We start from the raw sequence: 24,528 nt of genomic DNA, 5'->3' as shown, positions 1-24,528 counted from the left end.
GAGGAATATGATAAATCCACCAAAATTACCTAGGAAACTCGAGAACAAGCTAACCTAGAGGAATCATGAAAGCTTCAGTGGTAAAGTAGACGTATGAGTTGAGCCTTGGAGGAAGAGGATATTTCCATTGGAGAGGACATTCTAAGCTTAGATAACAACAGGCTGCTCAAATAGTTGGAGTTGGGGGCAAATATATTGAGTGCAGAAAACATGGAGCCTGGTTGCACAATATTCTTCCAGTCATATTTCCCTATACTCTTCTTCCCAAATTCTTTATGCCTGCCCAGGAGGATTGCTCTGGAGAGCAATATGGATCTATGCTCAAAAAGTTATCAAACTATACATACTCTTTGATCCAGAAGTGTTTCTACTGGGATTATATACCAAAGAGATCTTAAAGCAGGGAAAGGGACCTACATGTGCAAATATGTTTGTGGCAGCCCTTTTTGGAGTGGCAAGAAACTGGAAACTGAGTGGACGGATGCCCATCAGTTGGAGAATGGCTGAATAAATTATGGTATATAAACGTTATGGAATATTATTGTTCTGTAAGAAATGACCAACAGGATGATTTCAGAGAGGACTGGAGAGACTTACATGAACAAATGCTAAGTGAAATGAGCAGAGCCAGGAGATCATTGCACATGGCAACCAAAAGATTATATAAGGATTAATACTGATGGATATGGCTCTCTTCAACAATGAGGTTATTCAGACCAGTACCCATGATCTTATGATGAAGAGAGCCATCTACATCCAGAGAGAGGACTGTGGGAACTGAGTGTGGATCACAACATACCTTTTCACTCTTTTTTTTTTTTAATTTTGCTTGCATTTTATTTTATTTTCTCATTTTTTCCAGTTTGATTTGATTTTACTTGTGCAGAAAGATAATTGTATAAATATGTATGTGTATATTGGATTTGACATATATTTCTACTATGTTGAACATATATTGTACTACTTGCCATCTAGGGGAGGGAATGGAGGAAGAAGGAGGGAAACTGGAACACAAGGTTTTACAATAGTTAATGTAGAAGAATTATCCATGTATATTGAAAAAAATGTTTTAATTAAAAATTGATTTACATATAGAAGATGATGATGATAATAATAGCTAGCATTTACATAGTACTTTAAGGTAGGCAAAGTGTTTAACCTTTATCATCCTATTTTATTCTAATAGTAACCCAAGTAAGTACAAATGACATGTCCAATTACAGATAAAGAAATGGGCACAGAGTGATTGCATGACTTACCTGTGGTTACATAGATATTTAGTTCATCTGAATCTTAATTCTAGTCTTTTAGGAAGACTAGAGTTAGATAGCCAGACAGACAGATATAGAGATAATATAAATATAAATATATATGTGTGTGTATATATATATATATATATATATATATATATATATATATGTATATACATATACATATATATCCCCACTCCACACACACACACACACACACACACACACACACACACACACACACATATATATATATATATATATATTTACACAAAGTTTAATACTCTATATACTATCACACCACACTGTCAAAAAGAAGCAAAATAAATGCTAGGGAAATTCAAAGGAAGAGACAAATGTTTGTTAGGATGGTTTAAAACAAGTTTCATAGAAGTAATAGAAGTAAGATGCTGATTGGCTATAGACAGGCAGAGAAGAAAGGGGAGGTTGCATTGTAGATTTAATAGGAATAAGAAATTTTTGAAGGTAAATATATTGTTTTTCAGATGAGGAAACTGAGATCCAGATAATCATGCAGGATAGCCCAGGATTAAAATACAGAGGCTATTCAGGTTGCTATTCAGGTATTAAGTTGGAGTTAAGTAACCAAAATGATACTCATGTGTCTAAAAAGTGACTAAATAGCTAGACAAGAAGGTTTTTAGAGGTCATCTATCCCAGAGAAAGAAGGACCGGGCCTGAAGAACTCTTTATATCCCTTCTCTCCTTAGGACTTTCTGTCCCCAGCACATTAAGTTTTTGTCTGAACTCAAAGTACCAAAGGATGAATGGTTGAACATAGCCTAAAGCTCATATACTATTTTCTAAATGAATGAGGGGGGAGTAAAGGGGAGGTAAAGGGCAAGTGGAAGGAATAAAAGAACAGAGAGAAAAAAAAAACAGGCTGAAATCCAGGCTCAGGGCTGTCTCTATTACTTTTTGACTGGGTGGATTCATAATAGTTCTGTTCTGTGAAAAACAAAAATAATAAAAAGCAACAATTCTAGAACAGGAAGAGATCTTAAAGATCAAATTAAACCAGCAAATTATAAGTAAGGTTGGAAAGAGAAAACTAATTTTGTTGCTCTGGAGTAAAGATGATGGTAAGAAGGGAAAAAATGACCAGCCCCCAGACCTGGGGGCAGCCTGTCCAAATAGACCAAGGAGTGGGAGCTGGGAACAAAGGGGGCACTCAAACTGGACTGCCATGAACTGGGGAAGGACCCTTTCACAAGCTCCAACCATCTCCATAGTTCTCTTTCATAGGGATGTGGGGGAGATGGCATTTCTCCTTCAATAATGTATTAAAACTAGCCAGATGTACAGGGTCATCCTTAGGACATAATCTTTTTTTTAAGAAAGAAAAGAAAGAAAAGAGAGAAACTCACTTCAACAGAATGCTTCTTATCTAACGATTTCCTCCACTATAAGCTAGATTTGTAGCAGCATCTGAATATTGTTATCTTAGTTTATGGATAAATTATACCCTCCCAAACCCTTCAGATAACTTTGAGAGGACTAGTTACTAAAATGTTTTGATGATCCCTCACCTCCCCTTTATGTCCCTTCCTTCTCTTTTTGAGATTCCTTTAATCTTATAAGAATCAGAATATTCTTATAAGAGCACTGGTTTGGGAGTCAAGAGTGCCTGGGTTTAAATCCCACAGATGTGATCTTGGATAAATCATGTAACTTCTCCCCTTTTGTAAAATAAGGGGGCTAGAGTAGTACAAATTCTTAGGCTTCTTTTTTCCAAAACTGACCTCAAGACAGGAACTCTATTTAAAACTGATTATTTTCTATGACTTATTCAATAGGTGAAGCAAGCATAAATTAACTCATGTTTTGAAAATTGGGATGGAAATTTATTTTCAGACATATCACATTCAAAAGGAAAAAGTATTAGTGGAATGTCATAGACTTCTGATATAAGGAGAATAATCTACAGGAGAGACAAAGAAGGGACAGTAAGTTAAACAGTGCCTCATTATAATCTGATTATTATTATTAAAATATTAAAATGCACTAATAATGTGACTAATCTTAATTTAGGTAAGTAAAATACATTCATGTAGATAAATAGATAGATAGATAGATAGATAGATAGATAAACAAATAGTCTCAGAGATGAATGAGGCAGTTTGTGACATAGCAGAAAATGAACAAGCTTCAAAACCAAGAAAACCTGCATTTAAGTTATACCTTTGACACATTCTAGCTTTAAGGACCTGGAAAGTCATTTCATATTTGAGTATTCTAGTCAACTAAGATGATAAATTGCAGAAAAGAAGTCAACCTGCATTGGATTGATTGGTACAGGAAATTGCATCACTGGGGATTTCTTTATTCCAGTGAAGTCAAATATATAATTTCTATTCCTATTCATTCTACATACCTTCATATATACATACAGATAGAGAGATGTTGTTCAATCATTTTCAGTCACGCTTGACTCTCTGTGATTCCTTTTAGGATTTTCTTGACAAAGATACTACAGTAGTTTTTCATTTCCTTTTGTAGTTCATTTAATAAATAAGGTAACCAAGGAAAACAGGATTGAGTGACTTCTCCAGGCTCATACAGCTAATACATATCTGAGGCCAGATTTGAATTCAGGAAGAGATGAGTGTTCCTAACTCCAGGCCAGATACTGCTCCACACAACCTAGATAGATGTTGTTTATATGTCTATAAACCACACATATGTATGTATATGTTTAGACACACAAATATCAATTATAAAATGTATGTGTATGCCCATGTATCTCCCAAATGTAAAATACCACTTTTCTAGTGGGATTTAATATTTAGTGCTGTACTTCAGTGATTTAAGATTTCTGAACTGTTCATTGAATATGTTCAATGAATATGTCCATTTAAATGTTTTAAATGTTTAAATGATGATTTTTTTTGTCTTTGTTTTGGAATGTATTGAGAGTTCATTTGTTATTTTGAAAGAGAGAAAGAGAAAGTGAGGAGGAGACGAAGCCAGAAGATACAGGGATAACTAGAGTAACATCAAGACAAAAAGTCACAGGAGAACTTAAGTATAACAGTACCCAGAGTCCAAATGATGACATCATCTTATAAGTGAAACTGCCTTGCAAGAAAAGCCTTGAAATAATACATTACACTCCCTTGAATGGTGTACCCTAGCATTCCTTCTTTTTACTTAGTTCCCTCCTGCTTCAAATAATTATGCTTTAGTATGGACTAAAGAATAAAATATAACTGATCCTTTGGCTCTTTGTCAAGAGCAGATAAGGACAATTAACTTGTCCTAATTGTTTAATTGTGCTAATTGTGCTCACTGGATTCTTATCATTTGTTTTAAGCTTTTCTGTATTTGCTTCTGCCTAGCACTTTAAATAACAGTTTCCTTTTTCATTACGTTGAGTACTAACTAACATGGATTTATCCTCAGTCCATCTCTACCAATGCATCATTTGACATCAGACCCTATCCCCTCTTGATTTCAGTGCTTTTTCACTAGATTCCTTCCCAGTACCAGAAAAACACCAGTGTAAGGGCCCTGCCCCAATTCACCTTTGTACAGTCAACTTTCCAGAGTAAACTTTATCTTGATCAAAAGGCTTCATTACCTTCTATGCAGTCCTCAATAGACCCTCTTCCCTGTGCAAAGAGTCATTTCACAGAGGAAATAATTGCTCTATAAAACCATATAAAAACTATAAATCTATAAAAAACGTTGAATTTGACTAGTTTTTCTTCAACTAAGGCCTGTTTATATAGCCCAGAAATCAAACAAGATGGAATATTTTAAATTAATGAAGTGTTAGGCATTGGTATAGTAAAAGATTCTATAGACTCAGATTTTTGTTCCTGTCTTTCCACTGACTTCTTGTGTGGCCCCAGACAAGAGTTCTGATCTGTAACATGAGTTGTTTAGACTAGATGATGTCAAAGGTTCTTTCTAGTTCTAAAAGACTCTGATTTCCCATACCACTCCCTTCCTGCCTCCTATCAGTCCATTTATCACAAACTCAGGGTTCTTGACTCTGGAATTGAGATTATCTTTCTAATTTGTTGTTTAAAAACAGGAAACATCCACTGCCATTCTTCCTTAGTGAGGCTGAGCTTTTGCAAAGAGTTTATACCTAATGTGTATTTTTTTAGGGGCTTCACTAGTCTAAGAAAAATGGTGAAATTTTCTGCTCTATCTCTGACATCTGATCAATGATTCAACAATGATTTATTAAATGTCTATTTTATGTTAGGAATGAAGCTGGGAACTTGAGTTTGCAACACAAAAAATATAATGTCTGCTGTCTTCAAGGAGCATACATTCTATGTCTAAATGTGATGTAAAAAAAAATTAGAAAGATGTAAGCAGAACTCAAAATAGGAAAGATGAAACAGGATACAAATCATGCTAAGTATCACTTCACTGTTTCTAAATGCCTGTTTTACTCCTAAAAGTTACAAATAGTTATTTCCTTCCTGTGTCATTTTTGTGATGAACTATTTACATGTGAAGCATTAGGTATCTTCGTTTGGAAATAGCCCAAGCAATTATAAACCTTTTGCCGCTGCATTTTAAACAGACTTCAGTTATTCACCTAAATGAATCAGCAGTGGTTGTTTTTCCTCCCATTAGTTTCACTGAAATAATTTAGCATATAAATGGAAGCCAAATTATTCTGTCTACTGTCCAGATTGACAGCTGAGAAACCGTTGCTTAATTTTCATAGAGCAGGACTGATGAATATGAAGCCTGATGAGTTATTGTTCGAGGGTGGTAGTGTTTTTGTGTTCGGCATGTCAGATTGATGCGTTCCAAACAATGACCAATTTCATCACTGTTCTAGAGCTTCAATATACTTTGTATAGTGTTTTTTGGAGAGGAAGAAGATGATAGATAGGGTAGGGAAAGCGAAGAGGTCAAATAACATGAGCTGTATTTTTTGAACTATACTCATCTTCCATCTACATCACCTGTTTCCTGAGAAAAATAAGAGCAATTAAGGATCAAGGTATAGACAAAGTCTTTTGTGAGTTTCATTTCATTGATTATGAGGTTCTTAATCATTTATACTGATATCCTATCTCATAGAGCATATTCTAGGATTGTACCTTTACTTCAACTTCCATTCCTTACATTATGTAATACAGAACTACATACAAAACAGGCAGTCAATAGATCCATTTTTTTTTTCAATCAACAAATATTCTTGGAGTCCCCCTGTACCTACTCTGTGCTAAGCTCTATAAAAAATTCTTATGAAGTACAAAACTTTTCTTCAAAGAATATCTAGTCCATTTGAGGAATGTAAACTCCTTATGGCCAGGGAATAGTTTTATTTTGCCTTTGTGTCCCTACCAGTGAGCATAGTGTTTTTCATAGAGTAGTCACATAATAAATGCTTATCAGATTGGATTAGATTGGATTGGAAAATAAAATATACAATGCTAAAATAAAATAAGAACAAACAACATAGCCAAAATAATACATTTATATGTATGTGTTTGTGTGGACACAAACTTTACAATGTCATTTCTTGACAACAACCCTGTTGTACAGCTTATTTAAAAATTGTCACTTCTATTTGTCAGGAAACTGAGTTTTTAGAGGTGAAATGGTTTGTTCAAAATAATTTACTGGTAAAAGGAGGGTGTAGAATCCAAATGTAGGTCTTCTGACTTCTAGAAATTTTGCATCACAGTTAAATCATTCATATCTTTTGATTCAGAGATTCCACTACTTAGATTATATATGAAAATAATCATACCATTTTTTGGTAATAGCAAAACACTGGAAACAAAATGCATGCCCAACAACCAAGAATAGCTGGGGGATGGGAGTGGACTGTGGTATGTGAATGTAATGGAATATTACTAGGCTATAAGAAATGAAAAATATGAAGAATTCAGAGAAATATGAAAAAGTTGATATGAAGTGATATGAAATAAAAATAACTAAAAGAACAGAATATTTAATGGTTACAACAGTGTAATATCAACCTAGCAAGCCAATAAATTCTGCTAAAATACTTGGCACTAATATTATATTGTTAAAAGACATATCTCTTCTTCCTGTTTACAATAGATTGAATATGTTTCAAAGAATGTACATTGTAGGAACATTTTTAAGTCTGTTGGGAAGTGTTTAAAAGGTATGTCAATAAATTTAATAAAAAAAAAAAAAAAAAGAAAATGAGCCAGGAAATCTTTATCTAATGCAGTATTTAATAGGGAATGGGAGTCATTTAAAATGGGGGAGTTAGAGAAGGATGGTTCTAGTATTTAACAGCTAATCAACTAGCAGTTTATGGGCCCTTGGGCACTAGTCAGTCAGTCTATAAACATTTATAAAGCATCTTATATGTGCCAGGCACCATGATAAATACCAAGTATGCAAAAAGTGATAAAAGACAGTTTCTGCCTCCAAGGAGATCATAATCTAATGGGGAAGACTACAAACAAGTAAACAAATATCCTCAAGCAAAATAGTGAGGGGTAGGGAGAGTAGAAATAATTAAAAGAAGGAACACACTAGATTTGAGAGGTGAGGAAGAGTATATCATGTGGAGAATATCATGAAAAATGTCAAGCTAGATGAATCAAAAGCTAGAATTAAGTTTTCTGGGGAAAATGTTCACAATCTCAGATGTGCAGATGATACTACTTTGATAGCAGAAAGTGAAAGGGAATTAATTAATATGAGGGTGAAAGAGGAGAATATAAAAACTGATTTGAAGCTTAAATTTAAAAAAAGCACTCTTAAAAGCTTGGCAACTGGTCCTATCACTTCCTGGAAAACAGAGGAAGAGGAAATGGAAACAGTTTCAGATTTCATATTCTTGGACTCAAAGATCACTACAGACAGCAAAGGCAGCCATGAAATTAAAAGATGCTTCCTCCTTGGAAGGAAAACCATGGCAAATCTGAACAGCACTAAAAAGCAGACATATCCTTTCCAACAAAGGTTCATATAGTCAAAACTATGTTTTTTTCCAGTAGCAAAGTATGACTATCATAGTTGGATAATTTTTTAAAAAGCTTGATTACAGAATCAATGCTTCCAAATTATGAAATTAGAAAGAAGTTTGAGAGTCCTTAGATAGCAAGGAGGTCAAAACAATAAATATTTAAAGAAATTAATTCAAAACTATTCACTGGAAGATCAAATACTGGATGGGGCTCACTGGATATGAAAATACTCTGATAATGGAAAAGACTGAAGGCAAAAGGAAAGGGGTACGGCTGAGTATGACATGGATAGAAAGTATCATGGAAACAATGAATATAGACATGAATGAACTTTGAGAGATGGTGGAGGATGAAAGAGCCTGGCTTATTATGGTTCATGGGTTCAGGAAGAGTCAGACAGAACTAAACAACAAGAAAAGGCTACCTATAAAAATGGTATTTTAGTTAGGGTTAAAGGAATTTACTATGTAATGGGAGACAAACAGTGTGTAAACAAGCATATACAAAGCAAGTTATATATAAGATAAATAGGAAATAATTAACATAGAAAAGCACTGCAATTAAGAGGAGTTGGAATAGACTTCCTGTAGAAGGCAGGATTTTAATGGTAACTATAAGGAAACTATGGAAGTAAGTATGTAGAGATAAGGATGAAGAGCATTCCAGGCTTGGAGGACAGTCAGAGGAAATGCCTGGAGATGACAGATAGAGTGTTCTATTTGTGGAACAAGTATCTCTGGATCCAGTGTCTCTAGATCAACTAGTACATATCAAGGAGCAAAGTATAAAAAGACTAGAAAGATACAAGGGGAGCTGGATTATGAAGGGCTTTGAGCCCTTAATAACAGCATTTTATATTTGATATTCGAGGTGATAGGGAACCATTGGAATTTATTGAATAAGGGAATGACATAGTCAGACCTGTGCATCAGGAAAATCACTATAGTATCTAAATGAAAGATTGCTTGGAGTTGGGAAAGAAAAAATCTGGAACCCAAAGTTTAAAAAAAAAACTGCAGAAAGATAAAATACTAAATAAATGAAAATGAAAAAATAGAAAGCAGACTATATAAAACTTGTGATAAGGAATTTTGAAACATTATTACAAGAAATTATCAAGAAAAATTACCCTGAAGTTACAGAACAAAAAAGCAGAAATAAAAAAATATCCACTGATTACTGCCTGAAAAAAATTCTAAGGGAAAATGTACAGGAATGTCATAGTCAAGTTTCAATGCTCTTAGATTAAGCAGAGATGTGAAAAATGACAGTAATATGGTGAGAAGGACAGTGAATAAAAATAGGAAGGAGTGTAAATCAGAATGTGAATGGAATGAATTTACCCATAAAATAGAAACTGATAAAAGTTTCAATTCAACACTAAGTTGCTTTTAGGAAACCTGAGGTGAACAGACCTTCCATTAGGCTATTGCAGCATTTCAGGTGTGAGGTGATGAAGGCCTACACCAAAGTGGTAACAGTGTGGGAAGAGAGAATAAGGCAAATCCAAGCGATATTGCAAAGATGAAATTGATTGGCAACAGATTAGATATTAAATAGCAAGTATCATCTCAAAAATAACCATGCTACCATAAATAATCAGAAAAGTAATTTGGAGAAACTATGAAATTCACCAAAACAAATATCTACAAACTAGTTTCTGACTTTCTGATGTTTTCATGAGAAATAAGTTTTTGAATTGACAGTTAGGTTCTTCTTATCCTGTTCCAGTCACACTTCAAAGTATTTAATCAGCAAGTATAGGTTAATGGAATAATGATTTTTTTTTTTCAAATGGAAAGTGTTGATAGGAGACAAAACATAAATGAAAAGAAATCAAGACAGGACAGATACTGCAGAACCAGTGGACTTCCCTCTACCTAAAACAGTTCCCTTTGAATTGGAAATGGCTCTTTAGATAGTAACTAGAGAGAAACCCAATCAAGATTTCTCTTTCCTCTCTCCTATGAAACTTCCAGTTTGTGCCTTTTGTTTGAAACTCCACCCCTACTGCCTCATCACGTTTATTTATCTTGTTTCTTTAATACAGTATACCATCTCCTATCTCCATGTCTTTGTGCAGGCTGTGCCTCAGGCCTGGGATGCTCCCTCTTTTTACCTCTATCTCTTGAAATCTCTGGTTTCTTTCAAAAATTCAGCTTAAGAACTTTCTTCTGTGTGAAACTTTTCCTTTTATTTCAATTCCCCTTGCCCTCAGCTGCTAGTACATTCCTCTCCCAAATTACCATGTAGCTAAGTCATTTATGTTTTGTATACATGTTCTCTGTATATAGCTGAATATCTCACCTCATACAATGTAAAGACTTTGAAGGCAAGGATAGTTTCATGTTTATCATTGTAAAACCCAGAACCTAATACAGTGTTTGTTACACAATAGTATACATTTAATAAATACTTCTTTGCCTATTTGATTAAGTCTAAGGTATACATCTTGTCTCCTTAACAGAGTAAAATGCTTCTATCCTCTTCCTTTTATCCCAGACAGAACTTAATTCAGGGCTATATAGTTAAGTTCCCATCAAATACTTATTGAATGGATGGATGGATGAGTGAATGAGTAGATGGGTAGATGGGTAGATGGGTAGATGGGTTGATGGATGAATAAATTACATTATATGATACTAACTCTCATAACTTCTCAACTTCCCAAAGCATGTGTGCTTCATTAATTCAGCGAACGTCTAAAGGAACGTGCAAAAGAAAAAGAAAAAAAAAAAAAGGAAAGAAAGTGACATTGACCTTGTTTTAACTCTAAAACAGTTCAGTTAATAGAATCCATTTGCTAACTGGTCTCAATTGCTCATGGAAGAACTTTAAGTCCTGGACTCAAGTACAGAGAGAAAGAAAAAAAAAAACAACTTCAGATTAAATCATAGAATCATAGAACTCTTATTGGAAGGGAACTCAGAGTCTATTATCTAAGATGTTCAACTTCCTCATTTTGCAAATAAGGCAATTGAGGTCAAAAGAAGTTAAATGATTTAGCTAAGGTTGCACAGGTCACAAGTAGTAGAATAAAAATTTAACTCAATTCCCATAATTCCAAGTTCAATGCTCAAATTCTAATGCTTTTTATTCTTCCAGGCTTTCTAATGAATTCAAAGATTTATTTGTCACCCTGAAGTTCCACTTTTTCCATGAAGCCTCTCTGGCCCACAGCTGTCACCTCAGTTTTTCTGAGTCTCAGTCTCTCTTTGTCTCTATCTGTCTCTGTCTCTCTCTTTCTCTTTCTGTTTCTCTTTTTTTCTCTCTCTCAGTCTCTCTCTCTCTCTGTATGTCTCTGTCTCTGTCTCTCTCTGTCTCTATCTCTTTATCTCTCTGTTTCTTTGTTTTTCTCTGTGTCTCTCTCTCTATTTCTCTCTCTCTCTCTCTCTCTCTCTCTCTCTCTCTCTCTCTCTCTCTCTCTCTCTCTCTCTTTCTCTCTCTCTCTCTCTCTCTCTGTTTTCTAAACTCTTATAGTACTTACTCTCCCATGTTTGATAGTGCAATGGAGGCCATGAGAATATCAGTCTGCTTAGCATCTTCAGTCTTGCATTGTTATTTATCTTTATCTTTGGGTTAGTCTTGATTTCCCAGCAATACTATTAATATCCAATTGTCAGGAACTGTGTCTAATAATTCTTTCAGGCTCCTGTACTAACTAAATACAGAGATAGTTGCTTCCCAATAAATGTGTACAAAAGCATCATCCAGAACTCTCTGTGAGAACAATCTTTCTACCAATGCAGACCCCCAACTGCTCTGCAACTTATAAGCTTAGAGAATTAATGATGAGGAGGTATTTGAGAAAGGGGGATGATACAGGGAGGGATGGAGAAACAACTGAAAGGTTAAATAACCCAAGGTCACACAACTAGTGTATTTCAAAAGGTAAAAATTTAACCCAAGTACTTCTGACTCGGAGGACAGCTCTATATGCTCTATGCCACACAAACTCTCTATTAACTGATTGCTGATATTAACAATCCATCCAGGAGTTTTATCTTTTTGGAAGTCATACATATATTTTAGTCTATAACAATTTCTTCTGTGATACGAAATTGCCTTTTTTTCTGAAAATTATCTTTGGCAAGATTGAAGGCAAAACTACCGTATTTTTAATGCAGTTGAGCCCTATCTGTCCCTAGTGATGCATTTTTGCAGACAAAACAATATCCTGGATGGAGAATGGCATTTGAGGCTCAGGACCTGTCACACAAATGCTTCAAAAAAGGCAGTAGGATAATGTCTTGTTCCTCTGTTTAGAGTGCTGAAAGGTATCAAACACAGGATTTGAATGTTGAAACTGTGAGTAACTTTAAAGCCCCTTTAGACAAAGTCTTTCATTTTTAGGAAACTAAGGTCCATTTGGTATGATGACAGATATGATGCTACTGAGCAAACTGAGGTTGGTAGATCACTTAAGATTAGGGGTTCTGAACAACAACAGAGCTAAAGTCAATCTTGTGTCTACACTAAACCTGGTACCAATATAGAGAATTAATAAGAATAAGCTGCCTAAACAGGGATAAATCTGTCCAAGTGAAAAATAGAGCAAATCAAAACATCCATGATAATCAACAGGAAAATTAGTTTTGTATGTAGTTACTGTATTTCCAACTTAGGTGAGATAGAATGTCCTAAAAAAGAAAAAAAGAAGAGAAGAAAGGAAGGAAGAAGGGAGAAAGAAAGGGAAGAGAGCAAGGAAGGAAGGAAAATAGAAGGAGGGAAAGAAGGATGGAAGGAAAGAAGGAAGGAAGAAAGCTAAGGAAGACAGAGAGAGTTGAAGTGATTTCCCTGAGATATTAATGTAAATTATTTACAAATAATTCAGACTAAAAGCCAAATTTTCTGGATTATTTTAGGATTCACTGACAGAGCAGATAGTAAGGCCTGATGGCCCTCCATGCCTTTGGAAGGAATATCATTTTACCCAAGTGGTACCCAGCCACCCGGAAGAATTTTAGATAGTTTGATAACCGAAGTGATACCAAGGGAGAAAGGAGCCTCTGGTTTGTTAAGGGTTGTTCTGACCTACCCCACACTTGTTCAAGAATTAACTATGGAGTAGTAGACAGTGACTTTAAAGTTAAAGGATCTCAATTCAAATCTAACTTCTGTCGTTCGTAACATGTGTGACTTTGAGGGAGTCTCTTAAACTTTCTAAAAGTTTCCAATTCCTAACTCCTTTCAGATTCTCTTACCCTTCAAATTAATTCTCTCTTGAAGAATATCCACAATCCAACCAAAGGGGATTTTTAGAATTTTTAGTACCTTGATCATAAGTGGGTGTTGCTTAATAAAAGTTTGTTAAATTGGGGCGGGGGATAGAAATAAGTTACTTGTCCCTCTTTCAAATTTTAGCAAGTCCCAATCCCCTTATCCAGTTTTGGAGAGTTTTTAATCACATTCTTTCTTACCTTCAAAATCTTTCCAGAATGTTCAAGTCCCAGGGATTGTCCATGAAAAAGGAACTTAATTGAGAGATAACTACTCTATAGACAAAGCTGAGCTCAAATACATTTCAGAATGAATGGAGTGAAGAATGAAAAGCAGTGGAACAGGATGTTGGAATTTTTTTTCAGTAATCATTACAGCATTTGGAAAAGTCATTAAATGTTAGGAATAGGAGAAAAGTTTGGTAAAGAGTCAGATAAGATTGTATTTTTAAAATTCCAGCTTCTTTGAGGAGATAAGAATGAGAGTTCTCTTAAAAGAGTCCTTATCTTCAACAAGTAGGTACTGTTTGGCTCCCAAAATCCTTCTGAAGCATATTTAATCTCTCAATGAATTGTGCTCCTATTAGTATGAGGGCCTTCCTCTCTCCCTCTCCCCATTTCAGAGCAAACATAGATATCCTTGGATGTTTCCTGTTGATCATGAGCTCATAGAGTGGTCCTTAATGGTGCAAGGCTGACAAAAAAAGCCTGATAAGTAGAAGGTTATTTTCCTAGTATATTCACAGAGTTCTGGTTTAACAATCAATCAAATTAGTCCTAGATACCAATAAGAAATATTAAGAATAGAAGGAAGGCCCTTTCATCATGCAACATGATACATCCCAAAGAGATACCATATATTTACTTTCTCTCTCTCTCTCTCTCTCTCTCTCTCTCTCTCTCTCTCTCTCTCTCCATATATACATGTATATATATATATATATATATATATATACACATGAAAGTGTATTTAAGGAGAGAGAGAGTGAGTGAGAGAGAGATGATAGATAAGTGAGAGATCTCTATTATTCCTCCCCTCATTGGAATATAAATTCAATAAAAATAGGGATTGTTATATTCATTATTCATTATATTGTATGCCTAGGGTTTGACAGGTGTTTAATAATAAGACTGTGAACTCCTTGAAAATATGGATTTTTTTTTTGCCTTTTGTTGTATCTCTAGCAGTTAGCAAAGGGCCTGGCATGCAGTGACTTGATTTCATTCAATAAAATACTTTTGATTGATTGATTAATGCTACCAGTCCAATCAATAACAAGGTCACAATTCAAATCTGATATTATTAGTATCATTATATACTCCAATATAGATGGAATATTAACAAAATAACATTAAATGAAGGGCCTCTGGCTCTCATTGTTTGTCCCATTTAACTGAAGATCAATATGGTGTATTAGCTGTGTTCATTAGATATAACCAATGCTCATTAGTCCAAAAGCCCAAATGATAAATGTCACAGAAGAAAAGCTTATCCTAAATCATTTTCGTTCATAAGTTCTAATATACAGTGTAAAATAAAAATCATGATCCCCTCCTCTTTGTGTCTCTGTCTCTCTCTTCTGTCTCTGTCTCTGTTTGTCTCCGTCTCTTTCTCTTTCTATCTGTCTCTGTCTGTCTGTCTGTCTCTGTCTCTGTCTTTCTGTCTATCTCTTTTGTCACACACACACACACACACACACACACACACACACACACACACATCTTTTATCTCCCCTTCTCTCTTTCTCAGAGTATTGCTAATTAATGAGTAAATATTCACAAACTAAATATTTCTGGATTTCTTAAAAGAAAAGAAAAATATAGCTTAGGTTAGATTTGAGCTCAAATCCCTCCCACTCAATGAAGCATTCTCCAAATGCTCTCTTTCCCAGTAATTTTCCCCCTTTCAGATCTCCTAACACCCTCACTGTGTCTTCACACACAATATTCTATTTGTATTATTCTCTAATTGTGGCATGTGTTATTCGCTAGATCATAAAATTAGTACTCAAAACATTAGAAGGTCATTTAGTTCAACTTCTTTATGTTATAGATAAGGAAATTGAGTCTCATTAAGGTTCAGTAACTTACCCAGCATTCACAAGTTCACAGGTTTCAAACTCAGTTATTTTTATTCCAAATCCAGAGCTATATACCAGTTGTTCTGGTTTCCCAGTTAAACTTTTATGTTCAGCAAGAGAAAAGTTTGTGTCTTATATTTCTGTTATCTCCCAAGGCATCAAATTCGAGGCTGAGTAGTTGTGGGTTGCTTAACAGAATGCCCAGATTATCTATGGATCAAACTCCTTCAATATGCTGTGCTCAATAAATACAATGTTTGAATAATTAGTAAAACTACAACATAGCAAAGAGCCTTGGACATTGTAGTTACTTCATAAATGTTTATTGAATTAAATTTATTAAACGTGTGTTGAAAAAACCCTGTATTTTCAACACACGTTTAATAAATTTAATTCAATAAACATTTGCAAATATAAGTTTAATGCTGCATTTAGGCTTTTAGGAAACTGTATGATTTGGAAAAATCCAAATTCTAAAGAAGAAATCAGTGAAGTAGAGAGCTGTGTAACCACTTAAAATATCTAATAAACATTTGTAGATATGAAGACTAGGCAGTGACTCACAAAGTCTGTCAGCAAGGTTAATAAAAAGGAGATACTGAAAGTTAATTGCTCTGGGCCAGACCTAAACCTAGGTCAATTAAATAATTCAGGCTTGGGGTTAGAAATTATGGAACATAAACTCCAGTTTAAAAAAAATTGCTGATAACTAGATATTTTAGATATAATTTCTATAGTTAAAAAAAAGATAGTGACTAGATAAAATACTACTCTCTTCCTTCTCCACAGTCACCATGGCAACCAGAATAAATCAGGAAATCATTCCTTCACAGAGCAGCAAGGAATTTTGGTGAAACTTCCAGCACTGGCTCCGCTGGATTAGGCCTTTTAGACCTTAAATGAAAATGAAACCAAGCAACCTTCCATCCCTTTAAAGGACCATCACAGGCTAAATACAACAGATGTTGCTTCTATTGCCAAAATGTTCAAAAATAAATAAAAGAAAGAAAAGGCAAAGAAAGAAAACAAATGAATGGATATATAAATAAAAATGTTATTTTACAAAACCTAATGTTCTTTAGGTAGGATAGTTTAATTTTAGGAGAAAACATGATCTAGTGGTAAGAACATTGTTCTGTAAGCCAGGAGATCCCCAAGAGTCATCTTCACATCTTCAGATAAGAAAAGCACATATTTCTTTCTTCAAGGATCCAGGATTTCCTATGATGGTTATTTCTGCTGACACAGATCAAAATCTAGTCCTTACTTTGTAAATAGTCTTTTGAATGCTGTGGGGTTAAAATCAGTTCCCAAAGAGAATCCTTCTAGTAGTGAGCTTTCCAAAATTAGATGGACTAGTCCATTGCTGGGCCTGTATAAAAAGTTTTCCAGCTTGGTAAGAGAGGCCAGAGTGAATGCCCAGATTGCAAATTCGGTGAAAATCCAGAACTACCTTCATATCATGAAGAAGAAAACGTCATTGGAGTGTGATGTGCATCAAAAGAAAGAAAAGATAACTAATACTCAGAAATATAGCACAAATTCATTGAATTACTTTAATTGGCTATACCAATCTCTTGTTTGAGGATGATCTACCATGTATTTAGCACAAGAGTTAAACAATAAATACATCATGATTGACCTATTAATTATTTCATTGTGCTGAAAAATTAGTTACTTCTGTTATCTGAGTGGTCATTAAAGTTCAAACACCAGAATTTACTTATATAAGAATAAGAATAGAAAAATAGAATAGAAAATTAGAGGTATGATTTAATTGAAGTAGGAAATTCCCTGGTGAACAAACTCTCCACAAATAACTATTGTTACTTTCTCTTAAACTTGTGTTCTTAGAAAGTTTCTCAGGGCACTGAAAGTTTAAATAACTTTGTTCAAGGTCACCCAACCTCATAGCAAAGATAGAACTTGTATCCAGGTCTTCATGACAGCAGGACCAGATTTTTATCCACTATAGAATTTGTCTTCTTGCCTATTGGTAAATGTTTAAATTGTTTTGAATATGCACTCAAAAAATCCACACAGTTTCAAAGAAGAATCAGTTATCTCTGGACTGAGCTCAAATTCCTGGGCTCCATGTGTTTAAGTTCAGCCATAGAGAGAACAGACTTCTAAGACAAGGTTCCAAGACTAGTAGGAAAGAGGCATTTGTACCCTCTGAAGGATCTGGAAAGATCTAGTTATTGAGTAAGAGCCAAGTGGTAAAATGACTGTTAGCAAAATGAAAAGAAGGAAGGAAGACCATATCTGCCTTCTCAGCTCCATATTCAGAAAACATTTACATGATAAGTACTATAAGCAAGGTTCCTGTGCCTGATCTATTCTTATTCACAGAATCACCAAAATTGAGAGCTGTAGCCAAGTTCTACTTCAAGCCATATATAAAAGAAATTCCCACCGTACCAAGAATTAGAAGTGGCCATCCAAGCCCTGCCTGAAGAAATCCAAAATAGAATGGTAGAACCACTACTTTTTTGAGGCAATACAGTTCACTTTTGGACAGATTATAATAACAATAACAACAACAATAATATGTGTGTGCGTGTGTGTATCTTTAAGTTTTGCCAAGAATTTTACAAATATTAGCTCATTCAATCTTCATAAAACCTAAGAGATAAGTGCTTTTATTATCCCCATTTTACAGGTAAGGAAACTGAGGCAAAGACGCTGTCATATACCTGGGGGTCACAGAAATAATGTGTCAGACTGGATTTGAACTTAATACTAACTGCAGGCTTAGCACCTTATATCTCTTAGCATTTAGCTCTCTGAAGATCTTATTGCTAGCAAGTCTCTCCTGGTATCAAGCTTAAATTTTCCTCTTTGTGACATTTAAGTATGACTCCTGGGGCCAAAAAGAACAAACAAAACCTCAGTTTCACATGACAGATTTTTAAATACTTGAAGACAGCTATCGTGTCTTCTGTGTTTTCCAGACAAAAAATTCTCAGCTCCTTCAACTGATCCTAACACAGCATGAATTCAAGGTCCTTCATCATCCTGGATCCCTTCCTCTGAACACCCTACAAGTTACTAAACTGCTCACAACAACTATTTCACACAAATTCTATATTGGGCAAAAAGTCTACACTGGGCTTTGTATAGAATTATATACTGGGCTTGCTACAGAATTAAATCAACTTGGTGTTATTGCTTAACCCCAATTTTCTCATTTTATCATAGTATGTTTAAGCAAAAAGGTGCCTTAGAGATTGCCTAATTCAGCTAATTCATTTTATAAATTAGGAAATTGAATACTAGAGGGAGGTCAAATGACTTCCCCCAAGTCACATTAGCTAGTTGGTAGCAAGGTCTACACTAGAACGCAGGTATCTTGACCTTCAGGAAAAGGTTCTTTCATTATATCAAGATCACTTCTAAACCTAACAAAAATCTGATGTCCTTTCAGACTCTCTGACTTCTTTAGTCCCTAACCATTTCTTCTTGTATCTGCCAAGACTTTGAAGGAGCGACAATACAATGGAAGAATAGTATAATTCAATCTGACCATCAGCAGCCATAGCCTGAAGGTTTAAAAGGAATAGACTCAGAATCCAATGAGTGGAAGGAAAGGAATCAGAGAAATAAAAGAGGATGTATATTACCCAAGAAAAGATCTGGATGTGCTGAATTTGGATCCTACTTCTATCACTGTGTGACCTAGAGCATGTTACAAACTCTCAAAGCTTCAGTTTCCTCCTCTGTAAAATAGTTGGACTGGATGACCTACAAGGGCCAGGTCTAAATTTATACCCCTATTATTTTTGTAAGTGAAAGAAGTACTGGACATCAGAAGGTTTGTTATGTTCATGGTGATGCTATCCCCTGTATCGTCTGGGTGCTGTCTTTTCCACTGCTTAACACTAAATAACTGAGTGTAACTGGGGTTCTCATATATTTCAGCCTTTTTACTATTTCCTTTTCATTTCTCTTTGGTGCAAAGGCATCTTGGAGTTTGTTAATTTTCCTTGTCTCTGACATACTCCCTATCTTACCAAGGCCTCCAATTTCCAAAGATGCTTTGTATTCTGCCTGTCTTCCAAATTTCTATCAATCAAAAGTATTTATTATACTATTATACCTATTATAAAAAATTACTAGAGATTAAAAGTCAACTAAGTTCACTTTTTAAAATTAAAATTTATATTTTCAAATGCAAACTTATAAATGTGAAATCAAACATCAATTTTTGGAAATCTTGGAGTATTCCTATATATATCCTATAGACACAGCTGTGTCTGGGCAGGAGGAGAAAAGCATTTGAAGCTACACCCATGTAGCAGATGACAAGATGCCTATGATGAATAGGACTTGATCTCTATGTGGATATAGATGGTAAGAAGCATGATCTGGTGTGAGGCCAGTTATATAGAGAAGACTGTTGTGAAGACTGGCTTACCATCCTATCCAGGGCAGCTCTATTCCAGAAACAATCCAAAACTGATTGGAACTAAGTGCTGAGAGATTCTCTAGGGGATGGATCTGATAATGGCTATTACCCCTGGAGCATCAAGCAATGTCAGAGCTCAAGATGCCTCAGATGGTTAGACCTTGGTATTCCAGAAGATGGATATTCCATTCTTTGATCTTGACTTTTTATATAAGTCTTTTTGCTGGCCTAGACAGCACCCCTAAAGTGAGCATAGGCAAGTACCACCAGCTACTCTCAGTGAATTGTCCAGTCCTTCTAGTTCTGAGTTCCTGGCCTCTTTGTATATTTCCCTCCTACTAAATATCCAGGGTCCCAATGCTGGCAACTTGCTCTTTAACAAAAAGAAGCATCTGGCAATTACCCCAGGAGAGAATGACCTCATATCACTATAATTAAAGTGATTATTTGAACAGAAATGTCTATTATAAAGCAGTCTTCTCTGTTTTAATATGTGTAGTCCTTGTAATGGGAACATGGGAATTGCATGTTAACACTGATGCTTCTTCCTCTGTCTAATAAATCATTATTCTTTCCAATTTCCCAGAGGAGAGGTTGTAAGTCTGCTTAATAACTGAGGATACACACACACAATTTCATTAGTTCTTAGGACCACAGGGCTCTTGTTAGGAAGGCGAATTCCAAGAGCTCACAGTGACTTAAGTAAACTCCATAGGTCTGATAAAATGCAAAATATTCTAAGGTAGAAGAGGCAAGGAGAGTGTCCTGGGATAGACTTTAATATCTATTCCCCCCAAGAAGAAAAGAAAAAATTTAAACACTAGTCCTTGAGGAGAAACAAGTTATTGTTTCATTCAAAGGAAGCAAGAGGGGAATTGTCAAAAGAAAGGATCTCCAACAGTCTTTGTAGATTTTGTGAAAAAATCACTCCTTTCTTGCAAGACTTTTAAGACCAAACAAACTAAGGAACAACCTTTTTGATAAGTTTTGGCAAATAGGTGTGTCTCAGTGATTATAGAAATAGATGCAGAGTCAGGAAGGTCTCAGTTTAAATGCAGGCTCAAGCATTTACTAGAAGTGTAAATTTGAATTAATCCCTTAATCTTGGTCTGCTTCCATTTTCTTAATTTCAAAATAAAGAAAAAAAAAAAAACACTTATTTCCCAGAGATGTTATGAGGATCAAATGATATAATATTTGTAAAGCATTTTACAAAGTGCCTGGCACATAGTAAATGCTATATAAATGTATATGCCTTCCCTTTACCCCTGATTTCAGGGGTATTGGGAAAGTTCCCGGTTCCCAAACACCCTTTCTCATTGTTACTGAGGAAATATCAGCCCAGGAATTCAGGATCATCCCTCACTCTTCCAAATCCAATCTGTTGGCTAGGCTTCTTAATTTTACCTTTGCATCTCTTGAATATGCCCCCTTCTTTCCTCTAATACTGCCACCAATCTAATAGAAACCTCTTCCATTCATGCCTAGATTATCAAAATAGAGTGCTGAGGGGGGGGAGTATGCTGCCTTAAGGCTCTCTCTACTCCAATCCATCTTCTACTGAGTCACCAAAATGATTTTTTCTAAAGCACTGATGATGTCACATTCTCACTTAGTAAACTCCAGTGGCTCCCTATCACCTCCAGGATCAAATATAAAATGATCAATTTGGCATTGAGTTCTTTATAATTATCCCCATCCTACTTTTCCAGTCTTACCACTTAATCCCTACCATGCACTCTTTCATACAGTGACACCGGCTTCCTGGCTATTTCACAAACAAAACATTTTCTATATGTCTTTCTGCCCTGTTCACCATATGTCTGAAATGTTCTCCCTTCTTTCCTTCTACTACTTCCCTTGTTTATTTTAAATCCCAGATGTAATCCCATCCCAACCCTCTTAACCCTAATGCATTCTGTCTATTATTTCCATTTATCTTGTATATATCTGCTTGTTTAACTGAAATAGGGTTAATTTTAGGGATGGCAGGGCTTAAGATGCAGCATTAATATGAGAGTCAACACAGTTTAGTGGAAAGACCACTAGAACTGGATACAATAAGTATGTATTCAAAACCTACCTTTGACACTCAATGGCTATATGATCTTGAAAAAGTCATTTAAACTTCTTCAACTTTAGTTTCTTCATTTATAAAAGGAAGATAATAATAACTAAAGTAGCTATCTCAGAGGGCTGTTGGGAAGCTCAAATGAGATAATGTATGTGAAATATTATTTAAATGTATATTCCTATTAAATGTATATATTAAATGTATTAGAAACACAGAATATGGTGAATTTGCTAATCAATGGCAGTGCTGAGACTTGAAAACAGATCTCATAATTTCCAATCTAATATCCTTTCCAAGACAGATGATACTTCATCCATTATTAGTGTTATTCTTCCTGCCCCCACCTCTTTACAGAACTCTTTGGAGACAAGGGCATAGAAGGGAAGGACAGAACAATTAAGGAAGAATTGTTTAATAATCTTAGGAGAAGCCACATATTTTGTTTTAGGGAGAGATTGATGGAGGTAAAAGGAAGCTGGAAAGAACCAGTGGAATGATGATTTCCATTCAACTATGTATATCTAATCCATCTTGGGCCCTTGTGCTCTCTTTTCACAGCAGGAAACACCAGTCCAGGGAATGACATCACCATCATTGCAGGTGAGCAAGCTCTCTGATACTAGAAATTTCAACTTTGCTGTCAGCATCCCTTCCCCAAATCCATCCATCTGCCAGACAAGATAAAATTCTGGTTTTGGTTTTGGCATCCTCTGTACCATCTATCCATTGCACTTTTGAAATTTTTCATGTTATCCTTTCTGTGAATTCACTGGTTGAAACTAGTTCCAGGGCTCTGGAATTCCAAGGACAAAAGTCACTTCTATTACCCTATACCCTAGATTCTCTGACCTGGGAAAGCAGTACTATCTTTGGTGTTTATCCCAATCCTTACCTGGACAACAAAGATTTCTCCCCTTGAGTTTCTCATGCTGAATTTTAAAATCATCACCTAGTCCTGGAAATCACAAATCTTGGAATTCTGTCTCTCTGTTTCTGTCTTTCTATGACTGACTTCTTCCCTTCCTGTCTCTCTTGACTCTTTCTGTTTCTCTCTTTTTGCCTCTGTCTCTGTGTGTGTATCTCTCTCTCTGTCTGTCTCTCTAAATATCTCTTTCTGTTTCCCTGTCTCTTTCTTCCTCTGAATTTTCATGTACGATTCTCTTTTTAAGCTCTACTCTGTATATGGAAATCTCATTTTGTTTGGTCTTTATTAAATTTAGAATCTTTAAAAATAGAACTTAAAATTAAAATAAATAAAATAATATCTGACATTTAAATGGAACTTTAAGACTTACCAAGTATATCATACACAGTAGTTCATTCATTTGTGGTTCTTTGTTTCATGCAGTTGTGATTGCTGCTGTGGCCTTTGTCCTCATCTGCCTCCTGCTTGTAATTCTGCATTATATGTTCCGGCACAAGGGCACTTACCACACAAATGAAGACAAGGGAACAGAGTTTGCAGAAAGTGCTGAAGAAGCCCTGAAAAACGACCCAACCCTTCAGGAACCTGGGGACGAAAGCAAAAAGGAATATTTCATTTGAGAAAAAGGAATGATTCCCCCCACCAAAAACAAAGTTACCACACAGACATTTTCTTAGTGCTCTCTATCCCAGAGGATACCCCTAGCAACAATACATCTGGGAAAGAAGAGAGCTCCAAAGCTATGGCTATTTTGAGGGGAAGCTGAAGCTACCAACACCCCCATTTCGAGGCCATTTTCTTTTTCAGGGAGAACTGAATGCCAGATTGGGGGTTATTGATTTTATTTGCAATACAGATGGTCACTGTTAAATTCAATGTCAAGAGCAGGAGTAGGGGGTAGGGGAGGGAGTGGAATGGGAAATTTAATCATTAATATACTGACAGGGCATAATGATATCAAATGTCAGTCCTTGACATTTAGGGAAAACAACAGGTGCCAAGGCAAAAAAAAAGGATACCTTAACAGCAGAGGATGCGCATGTCCCGTTGATTTATAGCAGAGCTATTGGAAATAAATTTTAAATGGTAACAGAACATTCTGAACCAGATAACATTGTGATTATATGAAAAAAAAACATGGCTCAATGCCCTGTCAGGGACTTTTCTCATCTCTCTTGTGATGTTTGTTTCTTATTTTTAACATTAACTATATTGGGTGGATCTTTTTCCACTATAGATATTTACAAAGCCCATTACACTCTGCCAACAACATGGAATAAAAATTTAAGAAAAACTGATCCCTCAGTAAAAAGGGGGGGAAGAGGATTACTGGACTTAAATGGTCTCTTGAGAGAAGTAAGTTACTATTATTTGACAGGGTCACAAACCATTAAAATAAATATATATGAATCCTGGTTCTGCACTCACCAAGGATAGAAAAGGAGTGACCTTCTCAGGAATTGAAATCTAACACTTCCCACTCTCTGAGATTGCAAATGAAGTGAAAGTCCTCTAATCTGAGTCATTTTTACTGTTTTCACCATTACCTTTGTTCCCAAAAGGACACCTTTCAATTCTTCTTTTGACATTTGCATTACATAATGATACAAAATACATGCAA

The 24,528-nt window shown here is 35.4% G+C and overlaps 1 protein-coding gene across 2 annotated transcripts in view; it reads left to right on the top strand.

Annotated features, from left to right (window-relative positions):
• GYPC (glycophorin C (Gerbich blood group)) overlaps positions 1 to 24,322 on the top strand; it is a 97,916-nt gene extending 73,594 nt beyond the window's left edge. The window contains exons 2-3 of one of the 2 annotated variants that reach the window (XM_074301756.1): positions 22,541 to 22,582; positions 23,331 to 24,322. In XM_074301756.1, the coding sequence (XP_074157857.1) occupies positions 22,541 to 22,582; positions 23,331 to 23,527 (239 nt within the window). In that variant the 3' untranslated portion in view covers positions 23,528 to 24,322. The remainder of the gene's footprint in view (positions 1 to 22,540; positions 22,583 to 23,330) is intronic. The other variant, XM_074301757.1, reaches the window with a different exon arrangement.
• The last annotated feature ends 206 nt before the right edge of the window (positions 24,323 to 24,528 follow it).

This window comes from Sminthopsis crassicaudata, chromosome 3 (genome assembly GCF_048593235.1).
Source record: "Sminthopsis crassicaudata isolate SCR6 chromosome 3, ASM4859323v1, whole genome shotgun sequence".
Lineage (NCBI taxonomy): Eukaryota > Metazoa > Chordata > Mammalia > Dasyuromorphia > Dasyuridae > Sminthopsis > Sminthopsis crassicaudata.
Note: the sequence above shows the minus strand (reverse complement) of the source record. Positions and strands in the feature narration are given on the sequence as shown.